Here is a 23,846-nt window from a genome sequence, read left to right as displayed (position 1 = left end):
ACAGCAGAAGTAAATTCTTATTCTTATTCTTATTTACATTTATGCATCACTTCCCACTATAAAAACAGTCTCAAAGCGACTTATACACCCAAATACACAAATCCATAATATAACAGGAAAACTCCAATATAAACTATAATCAGCACAATTATACAAATAAACACCATAAAAGAAGAGGGGAGGTAGTCCCACTTTTGAGACTTTTGTTCCAGGCTGCCAGTGCAGCTGTGTTCTCCCCCAGTATGGTTCTGGTTTAAGCGGAAAGTCCCAGAGTCCAACGGGCCGCCCATTGGGCAGTCTGGGATTGAAGCATGCCCCAGATTGACGGGCAACAGTTAAACAGGCAGGGAGGGAAATGGTGGAGGAAGGGAGAGGTTCTTCTTGTCACTGTAGCAATTAAGAAGTACACACAAACTGGCAGGAAATCCGTCGAAGATGACAGGTTATTTACTTTCTTCCTGGGGATTGTTCTGTAGGGTTTTCTTAAGATAATCGATGAGCAAATGGTGCGGGAAATCAAAGTCCACCTGGATAATGAGGTATCCCTATGGAGTGGAGTGGGGGGGGAGAGAAAGGTATAGAATAAGGTGGACCAAATGGTTGTGATGGAGCCTGGGAGGGTTTGGGGCCACAGGCAGGGCCATAGATTATTTCTTTACTTATTTTATTACATATTTATACTGACCAACATGCAAGGCTCTCTGGGCAGTTCATACATAATAGGGAAACACATTTACCTGCATTTGGCTCAGTGTGGTGTAGTGGTTAGAGTGTTGGGCTAGGACTGGGGAGATCCAGGTTCTAGTCCCCACTCAGGCCTCACTTTGGGTGTCTTTGGGCCAGTCACCGATCCTCAAGCTAACCTACCTGACAGGACTCTTGTGAGGATATAAGGGAAGGGAGGAGGATCAAATACAATACTTTGGGCTCCTTGGATGAAAAGGTGGAGATATAAATTTTAAGAACAACAACTACAATTCTATTCTTGGATGGGAAGTGGTCAGAGGCTGTGGAAGGGTCATCGTTAGTCAAAAGCATGGCCGGCCCTACCATGAGGCAGAGTGTGGTAGCTGCCTCAGGCGGCAGATGCAGCAGAGGGGACAGCAGTGAAGGCAGTTGGAGGACGGATCTCTGAGTGCTATGAAGCCTGCTATGCACCCCTAAGCTAGTTTACTGACTTCAGGTGTCTCGTTGCCACGGTTGAAATAGTTGGTTCAACTATCACTTTGGTTGACTTCAGCAAAATGATTTAGGCCAACCCTGGTCAAAACCACAAAGCGAATGTGATACAGGAACACAAAAGAAACATTTTGGATGTGGTTAGCTGTGGAACTAGTACTACGAACATAAGAAAAGTCCTGCTGGATCAGACCAAGGGTCCATCCAGCCCCCTTTTAAACCCTTCCAAATTAGTGGCCATTGCTACATCTTGTGGTAGTGAGTTCCATACATTAACTATGTGCTGTGCAGAGAAGGACTTCCTTTTCTCTGTTCTGAATCTCCCACCAATCAGCTTCATGGGATGACCCCAGGTTCTAGTATTATGGGAGAGGGAGAAAAATGTCTCCCTGTCCACATTCTCCACATTGTACACCTCTATCAGGTCTCCCCTTAGCCTCCTTTTTTTCCAAGCTAAACAATCCCAGCTGTTGTAACCTTCCCTCATAGGGGAGATGCTGCCTGTGTGCTTGCTTCTGTACCCCACCATAACATCAGCTCAGTCTTCTCCAGAGAATCATCAGCTCCAGGGCCCACTCTTCTGAAGAAAACCTTTTAAGGCTCCCCTGAACTTTCCACCGCTAGGAAAAATGGAAGAATATTGTGACTCAGCCTTGGCCACTGTGGTAAGGTGGGATATAAGCCCAAGTAAATAAAGTTGCACTTGCCTTTTGGGTTATTATCTCAAGATCTTTGATTTCTAACAGGTCGAGTCCTTTGCTCATCACCAGGGAGGTTAGAGTTCGCTCAATTCCTACAGAGCCAAATTAAACCAAGTTTACATGATGCCATAATAAGATTCAGATTTTACAGCACAAAGTGCCACTCTCTCCTGGCCCGATGGCCAAATGCAATTTTGGAAAAGGCCTCGGGAGCAGCACTGCAGTGCCGGTAAATAGCACGGGGCGAAAATGCAAAAAAAACCCTGCATATTTTAGCTTGGATCTCTTATTGCCAGTAACAAAGCCTTAGGTAGGGAGGCCCTATGGAAAGGAGGACAGGGCTTCTGCCTCTTTAACAGTTATATTGAAAAGGGAATTTCAGCAGGTGTCATTTGTATGCCCGCAGAACCTGGTGGAATTCCCTCTTCATCACAACAGTTCAAGCTGCAGGAGTATAGCTAGAGTGACCAGACACAAAAGAGAGCAGGGGGTCTCCTGCAGCTTGAACTGTTGTGATGAAGAGGGAATTCTTGGATAATCAGTCGCCATCGATGCTCAGTCGCCATCGATTATTTAAGGAGACGATCACCTTGCTAGGAGTATTGCTGCAGACTTCTCTTATCAACCCCCTAAAGAAGGTCTCTGGAAGAACACAGGCCGAAACACATTGGGATTTGAAATAAAGTACTTTAAGCATCCTGAGAACCTGCTTCCCTCCTTTTTTCTGTCCCGTGTTCTCAGAGGCCCACCTCTCCTTTGACATGGGCTTTTAAGAACCCAGGGAGTTCCTTCCCAAACCGAGCTCAGACAATCTCCCGTAATACGTCTACTTGTTTTGCCCCGCTGACCCTCAGAGCTGTCCCCCACCGTCCCTCACCACCACCACCAGAAACATGACAAATAAACTCACTTGACATCACTTCTGGGATTCCAGAAACCAAAACGATTTTCTCCAAAACGTGCCCCAGAGTTGCATTACTCTGAAATAAGACGCAGCGAGCGACGTTACTGATTACAGCCATTTCCCCCCTTGTTTATTACTGGTCTGCGTTTCTACACGGAGATCGATGCGTGTGGCATTTTACAGCGTAAGTGAGTTCTGTGCCCCAAGGTGCTTACAGTCTAAGGCAGGTGTGTGTGTTTAATTTCTTTCAGACCGAGGGCAGATTTCCATTTTGGAGACACACTTGGGGGCTGCATTCCAGTAGGGGGGAGGGCGAAGGAAAAATGGGGGGGGATTAAAAACAACAACACAGAATATGCCAGCATATTTTAGCTTCAAGCTCTTATTACCAGCAACTAAGGCTCAGGAGAGGCATTTCAAGCTTTTAGAATGGGGGAAAAACTGCACATGTCAGGAAAGTACGAAACAATTTGTGGCTGAGGAATGGGGGGGGGGGTTTGAGCCAGGGGAGGCTGTTGGCTCTGAGGTGAATCCACTCTGTCAGAACCAGTGAAGCAAAGCACCTTGGAGAGCTCCTTTAGAGTTCTGACTGGTTCAGGTTGAAACCCGGGGTGGAGTCAGCAACCCACTGACATTGGAGCCTCTAGCCTCCACTGGATAGAAGGGGGAATAATTGTTAGCATGTACGTTGCTTTGGAAGAGGGTGGCAGAAAGTGGGCCTGTTCAGAAGCACCTGAAACCCTGCTGGTTTATTTATTTATTTATTTATTTTATTACATTTATATACTGCCCCACAGCCGAAGCTCTCTGAGCGGTTTACAACAATTAAAAATAGTAAACAGGGATGTGCTCCGCTTCTAATCGGACCGGCGAATTAGAAGCGGAGCGGGGTGCTTCGCCTCCCCTTAAAGCGGAGGCGAAGAGGATTGGGGGGCCGGCGGAGCGTTGCGAAGAGGATCGAGGTGAAGGCGGATCCTTCGCCTCGATCTGGAGCTCTGCCAGAAAGGTAAGTGGGGTTTACCGGGCCCTGCCGCTGTCGCTGTCGCCCATGCGGCGACAGCGGCAGGGCCCGGTAACCCCCCTCCCTCCTCTCCCTTACCTGCGTCCATCTGCGGTCCCTCGGCTTCTTCAATTGAGCCCGCGGCACAACCAGGAAGTCTAGGCCGCACTAGAACCAGACTTCCTGGTTGAGCCACGGGCTCAATTGAAGAAGCCGAGGGACCGTGGATGGACGCAGGTAAGGCCCCCCTCCCCCTTGGTCCCTTACCGGGCTCTGCAGGTAAGGGAGAAGAGGGAGGGGGCCTTACCTGGTGACACTCCCCTCCACTGCGGAGCTCCGATTCGGAGCTGGAGCTCCGCGGAGAAGAGGAGCGGACTATGGGCAGAGCGGCGCGGAGCGGGCCTGATCCGAAATTTTCGGATCGGCCCGCGGGGCGGATCAGGGGGTCCGTGCACACCCCTAGTAAACATTAAAAGTATACAAAAATTTAAAAAACATAAAAACAGTATAAAGCTTTTAGTTAAGCAACAGGGTTTAAGGGGTCTTGTGCAATGCATTTTGCTAAACCCTGGTCACTTTTTAACCCCAGTTGGACCATCTGCAGCAGGGTTAGCGGCGCTAACCGTGGCTCAAAGTGTTGTGTGTGACAGCATGGCTTGTAGTTAGTCCTAACCTCAGAGAACCACTATTTTGTTCAGCACAGTCCCTGAAGTGTCATATGAACAGTCCCAGAGGGAGGGAGAGAAGGAAAGAGGGTAGCAGAATGAGAAAGAGAGAGAGAGAGGGAAGAGGGTGGCAGAAAGAAAGAGGGAGAGGAAGAAAAAAGGAAGGAAGGAAGGAAGAGAGAGGGGGAGAGAGGAAAGGGGGTGGCAGAAAGAGAGAGAGTGAGGAAGAAAGCAAGAGAGGGTGGCAGAGAGAGAGAGAGAGACCCTGTCTTGACATCGGTGCCATGAGGCCTTGGGCTCCCGCATTGGCGTTCCTTCCCGGCATCTGCACAGGAAGGAGCACCAATGCGGTTCCTTACCCCCTTTTTAAAATCTGTAGATGCAAAGGTTCACATCTACAGATTAAAAAATAATTAAAAAATAAAAATGGGGGGGAGCAACAGGGCAGCCGGAGGGGGAGGAAGAGAGGGACGTGCAACACCTGACCAGCTCTCCTGATTGGAGCTCCCAGAGGTCCGCCCCCTTCCCTGTCCAGCCCAGCCGATGGCGACCAATCAGGGGGTGCCATTGGCTCCACAGCCAAAAAGGTCAGGGTAAGTGCCCGGCTTTTTTTCAGTGGAGTTTCTGGGGTTTGCCCCTGGCTTCACAATGGTGGCTGCATCATGTAGATGACCTGCCGCCACTCTGAATCCACCCCAGGGCAAACCCTTCGTCAAGACAAGCCCAGAGAAAGAGGTGGTGTGGTGGGGGACACAGACAGAGAAAAAAGTGTGGCAGCAGGAGAAGAGGCTGAGAGAGAGAGAGAGAGAGAGAGAGAGAAGAGATGGCCCATCCACCCTTAGCTCTGGCCAGGCCCATTGCTGGCTTTGGTCCTTTACAGGCTACCCAGGAGGGCCGGCAACCCCTGGCCAAAAGAAGGTTGCCCACCCTGCCCTAAGTGCTGGACACTTACCACAGCTATATCAGGGGAGCACTTTAACATTCTGGGCTGTATCCTGCAGGAGAAATACGAAGCCAAGTGAATGTGTGAGTGTAACGGCTCCCTCGCCATCACCTTCCACACACCCGTTGAAGGGAACCGCAAATGCCCAGTGGGATGGCAATACGTACGTGGCATGAGACAGATGCAGGATCAGCTTTTTTTGCACAGAGGAAGCTTGGATGGTGGTGGTGACATCCTGCAAGGAAAGACAGACCACATACTGGGGCGTGACCAAGCAAAGTGAGTGAGCAGGTTTAAAGAAGGAAGCAATGAGAAATCAGCAGGTTTTCCGTGACATCATGCAAAATCTGAGGAGGACTCAAAGGACAGGCAGCAGCTTTAAAACAAAAGGTATCTTTCCCACACAGTGCACATTGTTATTTAAACCTTGATAGCTTCCAACAGCCCCCATGGCAGCTCACAAAACCATATAAAGCCACCTGAGAACATGCCACAGTTTTAATAGAGCTGATAAGTGGAAGGGCCAAGCTCAGTGGCACAGCGCATGCTTTGCATGTGGCAGGTGATCCCATACAGCTGGGAAAAAGTCCCGTCAGAAACTCCGGAGGGCAGCTGCTCAGACCAGCAGCTGAGATGGGGGCAATGGGGGCGAAGGATCTGCTCTGGGTTTCAGTCAGAACTCTAAACGAGGGATCCAAAGGGCTTTCCACGTACTTGTAGGAGTGGAGGAATTCTCACCATCCTATGGCTCCCCAGACACCATCTGAGAAGCCATAAGATTGCTCTGTTAAGGGACGTAAGAAATGAAAAGTCTACAAATAATTATAACAATAAGAACATAAGAAGAGCCATACTGGATCAGACCAAGGGTCCATCTAGTCCAGCACTCTGTTCGCACAGTGGCCAACCAGCCGTCGGCCAGGGATGAACAAGCAGGACATGGTGCAACAGTACCCTCCCGCCCATGTTCCCCAGCAACTGGTGCACACAGGCTTACTGCCTCGAATACTGGAGATAGCACACAACCATCAGGGCTAGTAGCCATTGATAGCCTTCGCCTCCAAGAATTTATCCAACACCCTTTGAAAGCCATCCAAATGGGTGCCCATCACTACATCTTGTGGTAGTGAGTTCCATAATTTAACTATGCGTCCTGTGAAGAAGTCCTTCCTTTTATTTGTCCTGGATCTCCCACCAATCAGTGTCACGGGATGAACCCCATTGGGTTCTAGTATTTTGAGTTTTGGGGTTGAGTCTAGTAGTCCACACGGTAGTAAACATCAACAAGGCATTAATATTTCAAAAGGGGGCTGCACAGTAATAGAATCTTTCTGCTTCTGAGTTAATTTTTCAAACTCTTTCTGGAATTACAAAGCAGGGTCAGTTAGGAATGATGACGAAGTGGCAGAATTCTGAGCTATTCCATTTCAGACACCACAGGTGGATGAGTGCATTTTTGTAAATGCTGCTTGCTCTCTCTCTCTCTCTCTCTCTCTCTCTCTCTCTCTCTCTCTCTCTCTCTCTCTCATTTTTATACAGCCCAACAGCCGAAGCTCTCTGGGCGGTTTACAAAAATTAAAATCACAAAAGACATTCAAAATGTAAAACAACCAGTATAAAAGCATCATATAAAATACAATATAAAAACACAACCAGGATAAAATCAAGCAGCAATGCAGAAATTAATACAGATTTAAAATACAAAATTTAAAACAGGAAAGTTAAAATTAGGTTACTAGACTGTTAAAATGCTGAGAAAATAAAAAGGTCTTCACCTGGTGTCTAAAGGAGTACGGTGTAGTAAATTAGTACATGAGAGAATGTAGTAAATTGAGAGCAAGAGAGAGGTCCTTTTGGTAGCCTTCTCCTTGATATGCTAGTTTATTACATGCAGGGAGCTTCCATATGTGTGTTTATTTATTAAATTTATGTACTGATCAATGGGCAGATGCTCTTGGAGCAGTTTATATGCATAAATAACCCAAAACAACTGCAACAATGAAAATACCAACGTATTGAAAGATTAAGGGTGCAATCCTATGCGTGTTTAGATAGAAAAAAAGTCCTACAACTCCCAGCATTCCCCAGCCAGCACAGATGGGAGTTGTAGGACTTTTTTCTGTCTAAATATGCATAGGATTCATAGAATCATAGAATGATTGTGACCTAAAAGTTGGGCCTCAGTTGAAGCCGCTGCCTGGACCGCGACGGACGCAGGTAAGCCCCCCTCCCCCTTACCTGGCTCCACCGCCATCACTGCATGGACTGCGGCGGCAGAGCCAGGTAAGCCCCCCCCCCCACTTACTTGCATCCGTCGCGTCCGGGCAGCAGCTTCAACTGAGGCCCAGGCCTCAGTTGAAGCCACCACCCGGACTACAACGGACGCAGGTAAGCCCCCCTCCCCCCTGCCCCCTTACCTGGCTCCGCCACCGTTGCCACACAGACTGTGGTGGTGGCACCAGATAAGCCCCCCTCCCCCCCCCTTACCTGCGTCCGGAGCCTCGGAACGGTCCAAATCGCTTCAGACCGTTCTGAACCACTCCACGCTGATCCGGACCTCCCCCGATCCGCTTCGGAACTGGGCTTCAGAGTTCCGGATCGGCCCGCTCCGCTTCAGATTCGGGGATCCGAAATGTAGCGGAGCACAGCCCTACTAAAAACATTAAAAATGTCAAAGAGCAGCTGCACGTTTAAGAATCAGAGAATCAGGTTAAATTGTATAGTGTTTTATTCTGTGTTTGTGTATAATGGCAATTTGCTAAGACACAATAAATCTGACACTGTTGTTAAAGATTAAATGCCTGCCTGAAGAGGAATATCTCAGCCCACATCTCAAAGTACAGTGGATCTCCCGAGGAAAGGGAGAGGCCACGCTACACAGAAGGCTTTTCCCCCGGTAGTCACCAGTGTGTGAGAGAGGGAGAGAAAGCATTCAAAAATAGGATACAACATTTCTATTTTGCTGCCACAAAATGTTAATTTTGGCTTAAATGGCTTTAAAGGTTTTTTTAAAAAAAATAAATACATGGAGCACATGTCTGTCAACAGTTCTTTCCCATAATAGTTAACGCCTCTCCCAACATGAACCGTATGCTACGCTCAACATCTAAGGTCCTCCTCCAAGAGCCTACTCCAAGGGAAGCTCGGAGGATGGCAACAAGGGAGAGGGCCTTCTCAGTGGTGGCCCCGCCAATTATGGAATGATCTCCCTGACGAGGCTCGCCTGGCGCCAATATTGTTATCTTTCCGTCGCCAGGTTAAGACTTTTCTCTCAGTCAGTTAACAACATATGCTGAATTTTTAATTGACCCCAGAATAGTTGTTTTAAATCGATGTTGTTTTTAAATAGATACTGTTTTTATGCGTTTAAATTTTTGTATATCTGTTTTTAATGTTCATTGTTTTTAACTTTTGTTAACTGCCCAGAGAGCTTCAGCTATGGGGCGGTATATAAATGTAATAAAATAACTAACTAACTAAATAAATAAATAAATGGAGCTTCCAGGTTCTGAGGCAGTATACCTCTGAACCTCAGCTGCTGGGAGTCAAACAGCAAGGGGGAGGGGGTTCTTACATACGGGCTTCCCAGAGGCATCCAACCAACCACTGCTGGGAACCGGATGGCTGGCTTGATGGACATCTAGGTTGCAATCCAAAACACACCTCCCCAGGGGAAAGTCTTATTGCACTCAGCCAGTGGGACTAACTTCTACGTAGACGTGCCCAGGACGGCACTCATGGACTGGTCCAGCAGGCTCTTCTAATGTTCCCACCCAGCCGAGGGCAGTCTACCGTGGGAGAGTCCAACCCTGTGCCACGTCCTTCAGCATAACTTGTTTGTATTGGACGGTTTCCGATCAGGTTACAGGGAAGCCTCAGGTTCCTCGCTCCCCAAAGGAGCAGGTTATAAATTAACTCACCTTTTCAAAATACAGAACTGCAGAGGGCTCTCCTCCCTGTGAAGGAATGGTGAGTTCCACAGCCACAGACGATTTCACCACAGCCCCTTCGGGCTCAAGGGTGATCTGGGGAGGATCCACACTCCACACCTTAGCCATGGAGTCATTGTAGGAGGCGCCTCGAAAAATCTGAGAGTTAGAAAGAGGAACACAGGGTGGCCGTGAACATTGGGTTTATCATCAGTCTCTTGACAGGAAGGCACATTTTTCCAAGTTGCTCAGCGTGAACAAAGAGGCAGGAGTGAGGTGGGCAAAGAAATGCTTCACCCGCATGTCACACTTCTCCTATACTTGAGCCCCAGATGAGGACAAAATGGCGGATGGAGGGAATGGATGGGAGAAAGGTTAAGGGTCTCAATGCAGTGGAGGCTGGTGGCTCCAATGTCAGTGGGGCTGTGAATCCGCTCTGGGTTTCAGTCAGTTCTGACTGAAACCCAGAGCAGATTCACAACCCCATGACTTCAGAGCCATCTTCCTCCACTACACTGAATGCCTATCGAGCCCCACACTGATGTTACGAGGCAAACAGGGGGCCGGCAACTCCACAATTAGTTCTTAATATTTTAATTGTGCCCTGACTGCAATGCCCATAAGACTTGGCTGAAAAGGACTGGATATGAACAAGCAATTTAAGAATCAGCTGATATGCCTAATTCAACTTCCCAACTGTACAAACATCTACATATTTCCTGGAAAAGAAAACTAGGGATAGAAGATCCAGCAAACTCACCTAATTTATCAGAAAATCACTTCAAAGCTCATTTAATTTTTGACCTGTTTTTTGTTTTGTTTGGCGCATTTGAACCAGAAAAAATGTGTATTTCCATGGATATTTTTCAAAAGTGCACACTCTTCCATAATTGAGTAAAGCAGATATTATATATATCAAAGTCTGCATTTCTGCATTTTTCAAAAATACTCATTTTTCTAATGCAATTGCAATTTCGGGGATTTGTGAACATTTCTAGGGAGGGGGGAAAGCACCCCCACTGATGTTTGGGATTTCAAAAGGACATGTTCAGAGGATCCACAAACAGATACGAATTTTTTATACATCCTTAAATAAGATAAATTGATTTAAATCTTGAGTAGAAGACAACGGGATATTGAGAGGAGAATGCTGAATGACATCACATAATTTTATACCAGTAACGGGGAACTCTCAGCCCATAGGAATTCCCCACTTCCTTGCAAGTTTGTTCTCTGGTTATCTCCATCCATTGGAGAGAAGAGGATATTTAAAGACAGCTATCCTTTAAATGCCCTGCAAAAAATCCCTCTGTTACAAAGATTCTGAACTGAGTATTTTGCTAGGGTGACCCTATGGAAAGGAGGACAGGGCTCCTGTATCTTTAACAGTTGTATTGAAAAGGGAATTTCAGCAGGTGTCATTGTTATGCATGCAGCACCTGGTGAAATTCCCTTGGTCATCACAATAATTAAAGCTGCAGGAGACCTGCCCTCTTTTGTGTCTTCTCTGGTATGCCATTTCCTCTGTACCTGAAGTGATGAGAGAGGTTCTGAGAGCTGGTCCTGTGGTTGTCATGTCTGGGTTCAGGTCACTGGAGATGTGGGCGTCTGCCAGCTTCTCCTCCAAGGAGACCCCATGTCTGAGCTGAACCCCGACACCAGAAAGGATACAAGAGCCCTGGCCAAAACAGAGTTGGGAGTCCTCTTCCTAACAGCAAAGAACTGGTCCTGCCTGATGAAACTCTCAAACACAAAGCCTTCCTTCTGTTTTGCAATTGCTTTGGCTTTTTGAGAAAAGTGGGATTTGCAAAAAGAAGGATTCTTTTCCCCCCTTAGCGAAACAATATTCAATTCTCCATTTGTTACTTGTTTGTCAAAGCTTGAGAGATTTGGTCAGGGCTGGGCATGGGGGGGGGCAGTGGGGCCAGTTGGCATGGGCCTACGATTTTGAGGGGGCCTACTCCGAGTAGAGGCCAAGGGGGACCCTTTGGTAAAGATTTGTTACAAAGTAGCAATTTTTCTGTCATTGCCAGCAACAGTGGCCTCTAATGAGAGGAGCTTCAGTGTCCTAAAACGAATCAAGTCATACTTTCAGTCCGCAATAGCGCAAGAACATTTGAAGCAGTTTTGAACATTAACATTGACAAGGCAAAGTTGCTTGATATTTCTGTTGTTAATGATGATGAATTTGCTCAAAGAAAAGCACATAAAGCATTTCTGAATGTGAAGAAGTGATGTCTTATATATATCTTGAATAAAAGTGCTTGCCATTACCTTTTTTATAAATCATTCTTATTCATATGTATTTAGAACTGATTAAAAATACTTAATGAGCAGTTTGAAATGGGGCCTACATTTCCCATCTGGCCCGGGCCTAGTACCAGCTTTGCCCGGCCCTGGATTTGGTCAACAGTTACCTCACGCACAGTGTCCTGGTGAGTTCTCATCTCCTCACTTTCAAACATTTCCTTTAAAGGAAAAAAAAAGAATATAGATAGATAGATATTATCCTAGTGCAGATGTACAAGGTTGCATTTAGCCTAAGCGCTAGATAAAGCTGTATGTTGTTTTATACACAAGAAATAACATATAGGAAATGAGATATGGAGCCATTTCAACTCGTTCTAATACTGAACAAGATTAGAGCCAAAATGAGGCAATTGAGAAGTAAGAGGGGGATAACAGCTTGCTTAGGTAAACCCTGAGTGAGCAAAAGAAAACTTTAAAACACACACAGACATCCCCCAAAGATAATGCAATGAGGCTTCACTGCAGGAACCACGTGCTCCTCAAACCTTTTAAACAGCCTCCCCCAACCTGGTGCCCTCCCGATGTGTTGAACTGCAACTCCAGCACCCCCCCACCATCTCCGGGGGACCGCTCCGGGGGACCCCATCTCCGGGGAACCCCTCGCTAGCCCAGATTCCCAGTAGAAAAACAGCAACTCTTTCGTTCTTTTAGAACCTGAGATACTTTGGCAAACATAAGATAGGCTAGATATTATTTCATTGTTTTTGTCCGCAGCGTTGCTTCAAAAGGTCTCCCTGTTCTTTAAAGGCGTTCTCTGATTGCTTTGGGTTTTCTCTGATTTCCAATGATACTTGCACCCCTTTCTTTATCGTTAATAAACTTCACATCTGTTTCAAAGTTTGTGTGTGCTTTATTCCACTTCAGCCTTAGTCCTGAACACAGAGCCTTCTGCTTTCGCCTTGCTACTGCTTACAATTTGGGGTTTGGGGTTTGAAATAGAGGGTATCAACTTGAACCCTTATTTCTGTGCCCCAAGTATGTTCCGAAAAGTCTGAGTATCCTCTGGCTCAGACTGAGGTAAATGTTAAAAAGTGGTGGCTGTGTACCAGGTAATTTGTTTACCCAGTGTCCACACTGCAGGGAGTTGAGTTTGGGGGCGACCCCGTCCTCCTAACCCTCTTTCTCCCCTTCACAATGGGTTAGCGAGTGAACCGCCAACCCGCCATTGCTCATTTTCTGGGTGGCTTATCGTGACATGCGAAATGGCCCACAGAGTTATACACGTGCCCCCTCTCCCTTGCTGTGGGCCAGCCCTCTCAGGGGGATGGAGTGGACAGACCCCTCCCTCAGGGGGCTACGGGATGGACCACGGCTGGGACCGTGCCGAGAGGTGCCAGCAAGCTTGACTCAGACAGGGAGGACATGATGTGTCCAACTCTGACAGCAAAGTTTGTTTGAAACCTTCACCATATAAACGAAGGGCTATTCCGAAGGGCTATTCCGATTCGTGCGAAGCCGATCTCATTCCCAATTTAGACATAATGTGCCTCATAAATTAATTTTCTCATGTGAACTGGAACAGAACCATTTGGCTCTGTGTGCCAAACCAGTTACTGAACTTTTATTGGCCTGAGGCAATAACTTGAATCACCGCAGCTGAACCTGAATTGAATGCTTTAAGGTGGATTCCTGCATCGAGCAGGGGGTTGGACTCAGCGTCCTTATAGGCCCCTTCCAACTCTACAATTCTATGATTCTATGAAACAGAACCAAAATACAGTAAAGCAATGGTTGGACTCCCAGATTTGACCTTGCCCTCTTCTTGCCCTCAACTCAACAGCAGCCAGCTCCAATAACGTCTGCAATAATTACCTTTAAGTCTTCTCCTGTGATGGTTGATTCTAGACGTTTATCTAGAAAGGCTGCTAAAGCCACAGAGCTGATGGCATGTTCTGAAATCCAGAAGTAGAGCATTCGGGATTCCGCCAGGAGAGATGGTGTGAACGGAGAGTCATGGAAGTCCCTGGAATAGTTCTTGTACAGGAGGATTGCCTGTGAGGGGAACAGAAGGGGCAGGGCACTTTAGGGACTGAAGATCTAGTGCAGACGCTCCCTAAATAGCGCTTAGGACAGAGGGCTGCTTCACTCTTTATATTCTTCCTGAACTGAGGTCATCTCCATGGAGGAAAACAGTCCAACACATTTGTTCATGTTTCGGAAAAACACTCTCACAGAAGTAGGAGCATAAAAAGCTGACAATGCCAGTTCAGGCTAGGTGTCGAGCCGTCACTTTCCAGGGTCTGGAGACATTGTTCACTTTATGCATTTGTCCTATTGGGAAATCCAGCAATTGGGCTGCTACTGGTCCATCTGTTCTATTACTGCAGGGGTGCAGAAATTTAGGCCAAGTAGGCCAAATTTGGCCCACCTGGGGTCCCGATCCACACACATACAGGATTTCCCAGATGGCACCCTTCCATTTCCCCAGGCCCCTCCTACCAACAGCCAATCATTTGCTGGTCCCACCCACAGCATGCTAAATGGTTGAAATGCCTCTTCTAAGTTACTTGCAGTTGGAGCTGTAAGCTAAAGTATGCTAGAATTGTGCCCCGCCCCCTTTGCTTTCCGCCCTGCTCACCACTGGAATGTGGCCCCTGAGCGCTTCTCCAAATTGGAAATTTGGCCCTCGGGTTGAAAGAGGTTCTGCACCCCTGCAATCCTGTCTACTGGAAAGGGCGGAGGCTGGTTCCTAGATTTGGTACCAGCTGATATTCTTTTAACTAGACATGATGTCAGAAGTGCATACCAAAGGCCTTCGGCCATTCTCCAGCACAGGAGAATTCTCCCATAGATTCCAACATGAAATAGCCTGAATTAGAACTAATCACTAAGTTTGATTTTATTAATTTTGGCTTGAATAGAGACAATGGGATTCTGGACCCACTATAGGTGTTAATTTCTTAACTTCTGGCCTGCTTGCATTGGCTGCCTGTATGTTTCCAAGCCCAATTCAAGGTCCTGGTGTGGTTTTAACCTATAAAGCCTTACACAGCTTGGGACCACAATACCTAATGGAACGCCTCTCCCGACATGAACCTACCTGTAAACTAGGCTCAACATCTAAGGTCCTCCTCCAGGTGCCTACCCTGAGGGAAGCTCTGAAAATGGCAACCAGGGAGAGGGTCTTTTCAATGGTGCCCCCCCCCCAATTATGGAATGATCTCCCCAACGAGGCTCGCCTGGTGCCAACATTGTTATCTTTTCGGTGCCAGGTCAAGACTTTTCTCTTCTCCCAGGCATTTAACAACATTTAACAGCATATGCTGAGTTTTTTAACTGACCCCAGAATAATTGTCTTTAAGTGGATATTGTCTGGGTTTTTTTGTTTTTGTTTGTTTTTTTGTATTTTATGCTTTTTATGGTTTTAAATTTTGTATATTTCTTTTTAATGTTTACTGTTTTTAACTTTTGTAAACCGCCCAGAGAGCTTTGGATATGGGGCGGTATATAAATGTAATAAACAACAACAACAACAACAATAATAACAACAACAACAATAATAATAATAATAATAATAACCCTAAGGTCATCCTCAGGGGTCCTTCTCCGTGAGCTCCTGCCAAAGGAAGTGAGGCAGGTGGCTACCAGGAGGAGCAGGGCCTTCTCTGCTGTGGCACCCCGGCTGTGGAATGAGCTCCCTAAGGAGGTTCGCTTGGCACCTACATTATATGCTTTTAGACCTTTTTATTCTCCCAACATTTTAACAATCTATAAATACATTTTAACATGGTGTTTTAAATTTGTAATTTTGCATTGCTGCTGTTTTTATCTGGTTGAGCTTTTATATTGTATTTTATATTATGGTTTTATACTGTTGTTTTATACTTTGAATGGTTTTAATTTTTGTGAACCACCCAGAGAGCTCCGGCTATTGGGCAGTATAGAAATGTAATAAATAAATAAATAAAATAAAACAACCAGGTTGCCCTATCAGCCCATTCTCTGATCTGCTGGTGCTGCTTTTGAATGCCAGATCAGTCCACAATAAAACAATCACTGGAGCCAACGCTGGCTTCATTTTGGTGGCAAGTTCAAACACGGCTTTTTATCAAAGCCTTTCAGGGCTAAATCCTCCATGGTTACACACAATTTTAATTGTTTCTAATTGATGTTATTGCTTTAAAAAAATTCTACCAGTTTTAACTTGTTAACAATTTAATACGTTTTTAGCTGTGTAAATTATTTATGTTTATGTTGTTCTGACTTTATCCGTACACCGCCCTGGGACCCCAATAATAATAAATACAAATGTTTTAGTAAATAAATAATAAATAAATTACTTAGCAGTGCTAAGATGGTAGCATCAGCCTTCCCCGCCTTCTATTCCCAGGGTTCTATTCCCACTCCCACCTGCTTTTTTGTAATATCCTGCCTGATAAAGAGACCTGTAGGTCTCAAAAGCTTGCACAGTTTTTGTGACCTTTGAGTTAGCCCAATAAAGGTACTGCACTAATACAGATTATGGATTATTTTTTTCTTATGGCCAACTCAGCAACCTTTGCTTATAGTATATGTTATCACCATTACTGCTGTTGTAAATGGTCACTGTGGTTATTTTGCATACATTACGTACTAGTGGAATTATGACTTCTTTGTTTTTGCCCCACCTTTTACATATCCCTGCTACATGGTAGATATACCTGCCAACTAAGGATAACACTTCATGTATCTGATGATGTAAATAAACTTGTTAGCCTTGACGGTGCTCAAAGACTCTGTTGTTATCATCACATGAATATTGCACTCTTTTTGATTGGCTAAACTGCAAACACTTCCAATAAATTAGCTATAAAAAGGCTGAGCTAGCATCCCCTTTTGCTCTAGATGGGCAGATTTGCCTTGTAGTCAATATCTCCTTACCTTATGATATGATTCTATGTAATTTGCTTTTACTCCTGGAAATGACACCAGAGAACTAGCCAGTCTTATATCCTCATCTTGGAGAAAAAATGCTGCAGGGAAATTAAGAAAAGAATATGTTTTCAACTCAACGGTGTATCTAAAATAAGAAAGCTCCTTTTTAAAGGACAGCTGTCCACCCTGGTCATGGCTTTTGCCAGGGAAACTCATGGCATGACCCTCAAACCTGGCTCTTTGTGTTATCCTGCGGAAGATACAGTTGAGAAGGAGATATAGGCTGACCCACCTTCTCCTGGGCCCTTCCAGCTTGTGGACGAGGCCCTTCTGCCTTCTTCAGAGCAGGCAGATAAGCCCTCAATAATATCCCCATCTCCTGTGCACCATATTTATTTATTTATTTAATTTCTATACGCCCAATAGCCGAAGCACTCTGGGTGGTTTACAAAATTTCTCTGGGCAGTTTACATAGTAGTCAGCACTTGTAGAACTGGACAAAGTCTCTATAAGACAGCTACTTCAAGGCGGTGGGGCCAACCACAGCACAGGCCTTACCAGCCTACTTGAGGTTTCAGTTGGCCTCAGCATTCTGCTGAGACAACATCTCTTGAGAGCTTAGCCAGGGGGCTCAGCTTTGCCTAGAAGAGTTTTTCCCCCCAACTCCTCTCCCTTCTGTGAACCCTATGCCCAGAGAACAGCATAACCTGGGGCTGTGTGATGGAATTTCCACATGAGCATGCAAAGCATGCCATATTTGGGATGTATGAGAAATTTGTTTCACTTTATTCTTGGCCCGAATTTATCCAGTTTGCACCTCCATATGCTAATGCCATATGTAGTAGATGCCTGCACATTTCCAAACTTGCAATGCACATTTGAAAAATGCAAACATTTCAAAAATATACATGGAAAAATTGACAATTGCACACAAACATGTATTGATAAATGGGGGGGAAGGCATACGTTTCAAAAAGGCGCACAATTGGTGCTATATTTGGAGATTATGCACAAAGACAGTGGATGAATTTTCATGGAACGAAGAAAAAATAATCAAGCACTCTGATATGGATATGAGTTTCAATGAGCTGGGAGGTGGAATTCAATCAGCCATCATGAGCTTGGATTTTGTTGATTTGCACATCCCTGCCTCCAGCGCATTTGATCCTCTATGCAGGGGCTCTCAACAAGGGGGGAATTTTAGGGTTCCAGGGGGGGAATTGGGACCACTATTCAGCAAAGTATGAAGTCCTGTAGATTATGTCTTCCTACACGTTATTAAAAATGTCCCAGAAAAGTGTCATGTCATCTGCAAAAGCCAGGCCTTTACTCTCTTTTCCCTCCCTCCCTCGCAATCCTAGAAGTTTCAAGCTCCCATTTAAAGGGGCAAAGCAAAGCATGGGAGCTGAGAATGTAAAAGGGGCCATGCTTTGCATTGCTCCTTTAAATGGGACTAATATAGAAAAAAAATAAAAGATTTTCAATATTATATGCATATTATTTGGAATGCACCTTTTGAGTTAGACTATCTTGGGAAGGGGGGGAATTATATTCTGAACAATGGTGAAAGGGGGGAATGGAGCAAAAAAGGTTGAGAACCACTGCTCTATGGGATATTCCCACAAGTCTCTGTAGCCCTAAAATCCTTCCTTATATAGGGCGACCATATGAAAAGGAGGACAGGGCTCCTGTATCTTTAACAGTTGCATAGAAAAGGGAATTTCAGCAGGTGTCATTTGTATATATGGAGAACCTGGTGAAATTTCCTCTTCATCACAAAAGTTAAAGCTGCAGGAGCTATACTAGAGTGACCAGATTTAAAAGAGGGCAGGGCACCTGCAGCTTTAATGGTGTGATGAAGAGGAAATTTCACCAGGTTCTCCTTATATACAAATGTCACCTGCAGAAATTCCCTTTTCAATTCTACTGTTAAAGATACAGGAGCCCTGTCCTGTCATATGGTCGCCTTACCTTATATGACCTGTAAAACTAAACCTCCGGAGTCTCAGGAAAAGATCTGTCCCAACAAGCCCTGCTATTTTCAATCTCTAACTAGGTACATCTGAAATTAAGCTGGGTACTTCATGCACGAAAAGCATAGATTCCAGATCTACATGCGCAGCAGAATCAAGCATGAAGAAGAGCAGACTGTACCACACGAGGCTGCAAATGGGCTCTGTGGCATTGAGAGAGGGGGGAACTTTTAATACAATGTGTACAATACTGAAGAAGTCTGTATTTACCTGCTGAGTCTTGAAAAAAATCAGCCAGCAGCTGAGCAAGGAAGTTGATTTCTTTACACACCTGTAAAGGAGGAAGTACAGATCAATGCATATGCATGTGTTTCTCCTGGAGACATTTTGAAACAAATGAAGCCGCCCCAGCAGGAAGAATGAACGTAATGTGTATTGATCGTTGATAAGAATTCATTGTTTTCCATAGGAGTGCTATTCATAATAATCTGTGTACGCTAACTGCAAGCATAGAGTGATAGCTAAGTGGGCTATAAGGTAGCTCTACATGCAAAAATGTGTCCTTGGAATTGAGGCCAAAAACCAAAAAAGCTTGCCGCAGGTGGATTGGTTAATTTTGGGAAGTAAAAAAGCTCATTACCTCAGAAGGAGCTGGGACTTCTCAAGAGTGTTTGAGAAGTGTGCTATAAGCCTGGCTTTGTGATGAAGAAAGCCTTCTGAGGTAATGAGTAAGAGCTCTGACTGAGTCCAAGAAAGACAAGGTGCATAGAATGTGTGTTTAAGATAAAGGAACTAAAGCTATCGTTAGATGTAACATTACAGTTGGTGGCTCCAAGGTCAACGGAGCACTGAACCCGGCTCTGGATTTCAGTCAGAACCAGACAGAACTCTAAAGGAGCTCTCCAAACTACAGACCCCACTCAATGACAGACATGTAAACCTCGATGGAGTCTTCTGGGCTTTCATTGGTAAGGGTTGGGGTCCCTGAAACAGCCCTCAAGCCACACAGAACAAAGTGGCACCACAAAAGTTATATCAACTATTCAAACGATATTACAAATGTACAAATTTTATTCATGGCTACCCTGAATGGGTTTTAGCCGAACACATATTATCACACATTATTACATAAAACATTAAAATTAGCCGAACTCTGTACAGCAATTACTCCCATCAGCACACATCTTCCACAGTAAACATATCCTAATTTCTCATTGTACTCTGTATATCTATGGTATATCTATTGTTTACAATCATCCACCTGAACATGTTCCTTCCTAATTTTTGCAGCTCTTACCGCAAAATAGGCCAAATTCAGTAGGGTCGATTTCTCTGCCATTAGTAGGTAGCCTAATTTCGCTTGGTCTGTTAAATGCACCATAGGGGCCAAATACCTAGCTAAATATTTATTCCTAGGGCTATTGTATAATCTGCAGTATAATATATAGTGAACAGAGTCCTCCACCTCTTGTTCTCCACAACAGCAAATTCTTTGATCTCTGGGTATATTATTAAATCTTCCTTCTCTAAAATTGGTCTGCATGGTATGCATTCCCAGGCTTGTAAGAGCTTTACACAAGACTGGATTTGTAATTTCAATTAGGTATTTTTCTTCTCTATGCTTTAATTTTATGAAAGGATAAATATTGGAGAATTTGGAAGCTTTAATTGCATTAATATCAAGCTTACCGAAATAATTCCTCAATGGACTAGTCAAACAATATTAGAGAATAGCAAAACTTGGCAATAATGAAACAAGCAGAAGACATAACTAGATGCAATGCAATTAGAATTATTAGAAGCATAATAGAAAATGTGGGTAACATATTCCTTAGTTAAATTCATCATTTTATTATGCAGTCACAGACCCAATAGAAACAATAACCATAAAATCACAATCATTAATTTAAAACCATAAATTCGCAATATTAATTTAAAACCATAAAATCACAGCCATTAATTCATTATATGAACAGGTTAAAAGAGTTATTAAGACATACACATATTTAAAATATGTAAGCATAGTTAGAACACCTGGTACAAAAGATAAACAACAGCAGCATGGGATAGAAGTTACAATTAGGATGGAGTCGATCTACGAGACCTTTGTACGGAGAAGAGAAACTTATCCACTGACTCTGTAGTTAACTTGTTTGTACCTGCCAAAAAATATTCCAAATACTGTTTGGATGTCCTTCCAGGGCATTTTCTCATAAGAGGGCCAAGAAATCTATTTTCCTCCTCCCTGTGGAGGCTATATTTGGGCGGGGGGCGGGGAAATGCTCTAACGTTTCGACTGCTTCGTCACCACAGGGACACAAGCAAGCCTCATATGGGATGCCCTTCCAAGATTGCAGAAGGAAGGCAGTTAAATCTAGCCCTTGCAAAAGCATGTCGGTACTTGGGGATGGTCAAGTAATCCAGATATCTGGCTTATCTGGGAAATTCAAAAATTAGACCAGAGTGTATTGGAGAGCAGAATCTATGTGCATTTGTCATAGAATATTGAAAACCTATATCCTTAATTTGTTGTTCTACTATAGATTTTGCCACAGGATAATCTCCTGTATGTAGAAAATCCATATATAGACCTAATATATGCAGTTTAACAGTAAAACCTTTAAACCATGAACTGATTTTAAAGTTTTGTTCCTCTCAACCAACACAGCAGTGCATCCTTAAGAGTTTCCCCCTGGCCAGCCTCTCTCTCTCTTTTTTTTTTTTTTTTACCATGGGGTGGTTGCTCAGTTTGACTTGGCTTAGTGACACTTCCTTTTAGCAGTGGGCTGTGTTGTGCCTCAGCTTGGGATAGAGCAGGAAGGAGGAACAGCTGAGCCTGGGAGTGTTTGGGGAGTGGCCGTTCAGAGGAACAGGCAGAAGCCAGCTGCAGGCCAACGCAGCTGACAGCAATTCCTAATCACCACCATCCCAATATAAGACATGCCAGAGACCCTGAGCAGTGCTAGGAGCAATTGTTGTACTTCTGCCCTTGTATACCAGCTCCTGAACATAACCTGATCTTGGACTGGACTCTGACTACTCTTTGGTGCATTCTGGAACCCAGTATTGTTTGACCTGGTTTCTGATGGATGCTTTTGACCTTGGACTATTTATTTATGTTTCCAGCCTGCTTATCTTGCTAATGTCAGTGATTTACGACAGGTTGGCTGGAAAAGCAGCCACCAATGGGGGCTGGTGGCTCTGATTGTGGTGGGGCTGTGAATCCATTCTGGATTTCAGTCTGAACAGATAGAACTCTAAAAGAGCTATCTGAAGTGCTGTACTTATTCAGCACAGAATGGATTCACAGCCCCACCAAAATTTTATTTATTTATTTATTTATTACATTTCTATACCGCCCAATAGCTGGAGCTCTCTGGGCGGTTCACAAAAATTAAAAACATTCAAAGTATAACACAACAGTATAAAACCATAATATAAAATACAATATAAAAGCTCAACCAGATAAAAACAGCAGCAATGCAAAATTACGAATTTAAAACACTAAGTTAAAATTTATTTATAGACTGTTAAAATGCTGGGAGAATAAAGTCTTCACCTGGTGTCTAAAGGCATATAATGTAGGTGCCAAGCGAACCTCCTTAGGGAGCTCATTCCACAGCCGGGGTGCCACAGCAGAGAAGGCCCTGCTCCTGGTAGCCACCTGCCTCACTTCCTTTGGCAGGGGCTCATGGAGAAGGACCCCTGAGGATGACCTTAGGGTCTGGGCAGGTACATATGGGAGGAGGCGTTCCTTGAAGCCACCTCACTCCACTGGTGACCACCACTTGTCAGGGGGGCAATTTGTGGGCCCTCCCAGACTGCTGCACCCCAGACCCCCACTGCCGTGGTCCGACACTGGTGATGCCACTGTACCACTTTTCTACCTCCTTTGTTAATATAATCCATTAAGGAGATAGAGGCAGCATCTTATATAAGAATACGGTAGTATAAGGGTTATTGCTAGAGATCTACCAGACCAATTTTGCTCGTTTTTGTTTTAAACTGAAGCTTGAGCAGTGCAGACACGCAGAAAGTTTAGAAAGTTCAAACCTGAAGCTTTAACAGCAATTAATTTCCTCCGTGCCAAACAAGCTGGGCAGCCCCTCTACCAGTGGGCTGACGGACAGCCCTACTGGAGCAATCAGTGTGGTGTGAAGGCGGGGCCCAGGCACAGTCACATGGTTAGAGGGAGGCGGAAGGGGACAGAGGCAACCAATCAGGGCGCGTGAGGCGAGGAGTGGGGCTGTGCCATAGGCAAATTTCAGAGCAGGGATTCAGTATGCATGAGCCATGTTTGCATTATTCATGAGTCCCTGTGTGGGAGGGGACTGAGGAGCAAAAAAAAAATGGGAAAGGAATAGGCCTATTAGTACCGACAACAACATGGGCTTTACACTAGGGCTGTGCACGGACCCCCCAATCCGCTTTGGGCCTGATCCGCTTTGCACCGCTCCGCCGGTCCCCCTGCTCCACTCCCCACCCCCTTACCTGTGTCCGTCATCGCGGGCTTCAATTGAGGCCCCAGCTTGAAGCCGGAAGAGGCCTTGGCCTTCACTTCTGGCTTCAACCGGGGCCTCAATTGAAGCCTGTGATGGACGCAGGTAAGCCTCCCTCCTCCCTACCCCCTTACCTGGCTCCATCACCATTGCCGCAGGGACTGCGGCAGCGCCAGATGAGTCCCCCTCCCCCCCACTTACCTGCATCCCGAGCTCTGGATTGAGGCAATCCTCTTCGCCTCGATCTGCAGCCCCCCCCCCGACTCTCTTCGCCTCTGCCTTTTCCGGAGGCGAATCAGGCCGCCTCGCTCCTGCTTCTCCTAACTGTAGAGAAGCGGAGCACAGTCCTACTTACACTAATAGCTGCAGAATGCTTCTTAATTGGTAAGGCTACAAGCCCTCCATCTGGAAGCACCTAACCGTCTGGGGAAAATCCTCTTCCAGTTTACCAAGTTTCTCAGGCAAGGCTCGAGCCCTTAGCCATCTTTCAAGGCAAAGCTGTAATTCTATTAGTGGCCCTGCTCAGACAGCACGCTAAGCCACGGTGGTTAAGCATTTTGAGCTAAACATTATGGCTCAGTGCATCATGTGAACCATTCCTAACCACGGTAGCTCACTAACCACTTGTTGCAAAAGGGTTAGCGGACTAACCACGGCTTAGCGTGTTGTCTGAACGGGCCCAATACCTTGCAAATTAAGCCTCCTCGCTCATCTGTTTTTTGACATGCTGGAGTCCAATTAATTAATTGTTCAGTTCTTACTGCTTTTGTATCATTGACCCATCCATGTTTCTTACCTGGTTTTTGAGAACTAGCTTCAAGGTAAACGAGATGAAATTTGTAAAAAGCTGTTTTAGCCATCCTGGACTGTATAGAGAAAGACGGGAGGT

At 45.2% G+C, this 23,846-nt stretch overlaps 1 protein-coding gene across 1 annotated transcript in view; it reads right to left on the bottom strand.

Annotated features, from left to right (window-relative positions):
• Positions 1-420: 420 nt before the first annotated feature.
• Positions 421-23,846, bottom strand: part of CETP (cholesteryl ester transfer protein) — a 38,264-nt gene continuing 14,838 nt past the window's right edge. The window contains 11 exon segments of the mRNA XM_063141470.1: positions 421-545; positions 1,887-1,972; positions 2,791-2,860; positions 5,402-5,444; positions 5,560-5,627; positions 9,313-9,480; positions 11,739-11,789; positions 13,444-13,623; positions 16,492-16,583; positions 18,729-18,789; positions 23,754-23,823. Of these exon segments, the coding sequence (XP_062997540.1) occupies positions 444-545; positions 1,887-1,972; positions 2,791-2,860; positions 5,402-5,444; positions 5,560-5,627; positions 9,313-9,480; positions 11,739-11,789; positions 13,444-13,623; positions 16,492-16,583; positions 18,729-18,789; positions 23,754-23,823 (991 nt within the window). The 3' untranslated portion in view covers positions 421-443.

This window comes from Elgaria multicarinata, chromosome 14 (genome assembly GCF_023053635.1).
Source record: "Elgaria multicarinata webbii isolate HBS135686 ecotype San Diego chromosome 14, rElgMul1.1.pri, whole genome shotgun sequence".
NCBI classification, from domain to species: Eukaryota; Metazoa; Chordata; class Lepidosauria; order Squamata; family Anguidae; genus Elgaria; species Elgaria multicarinata.
This window is presented reverse-complemented; position numbering and strand designations above follow the sequence as displayed.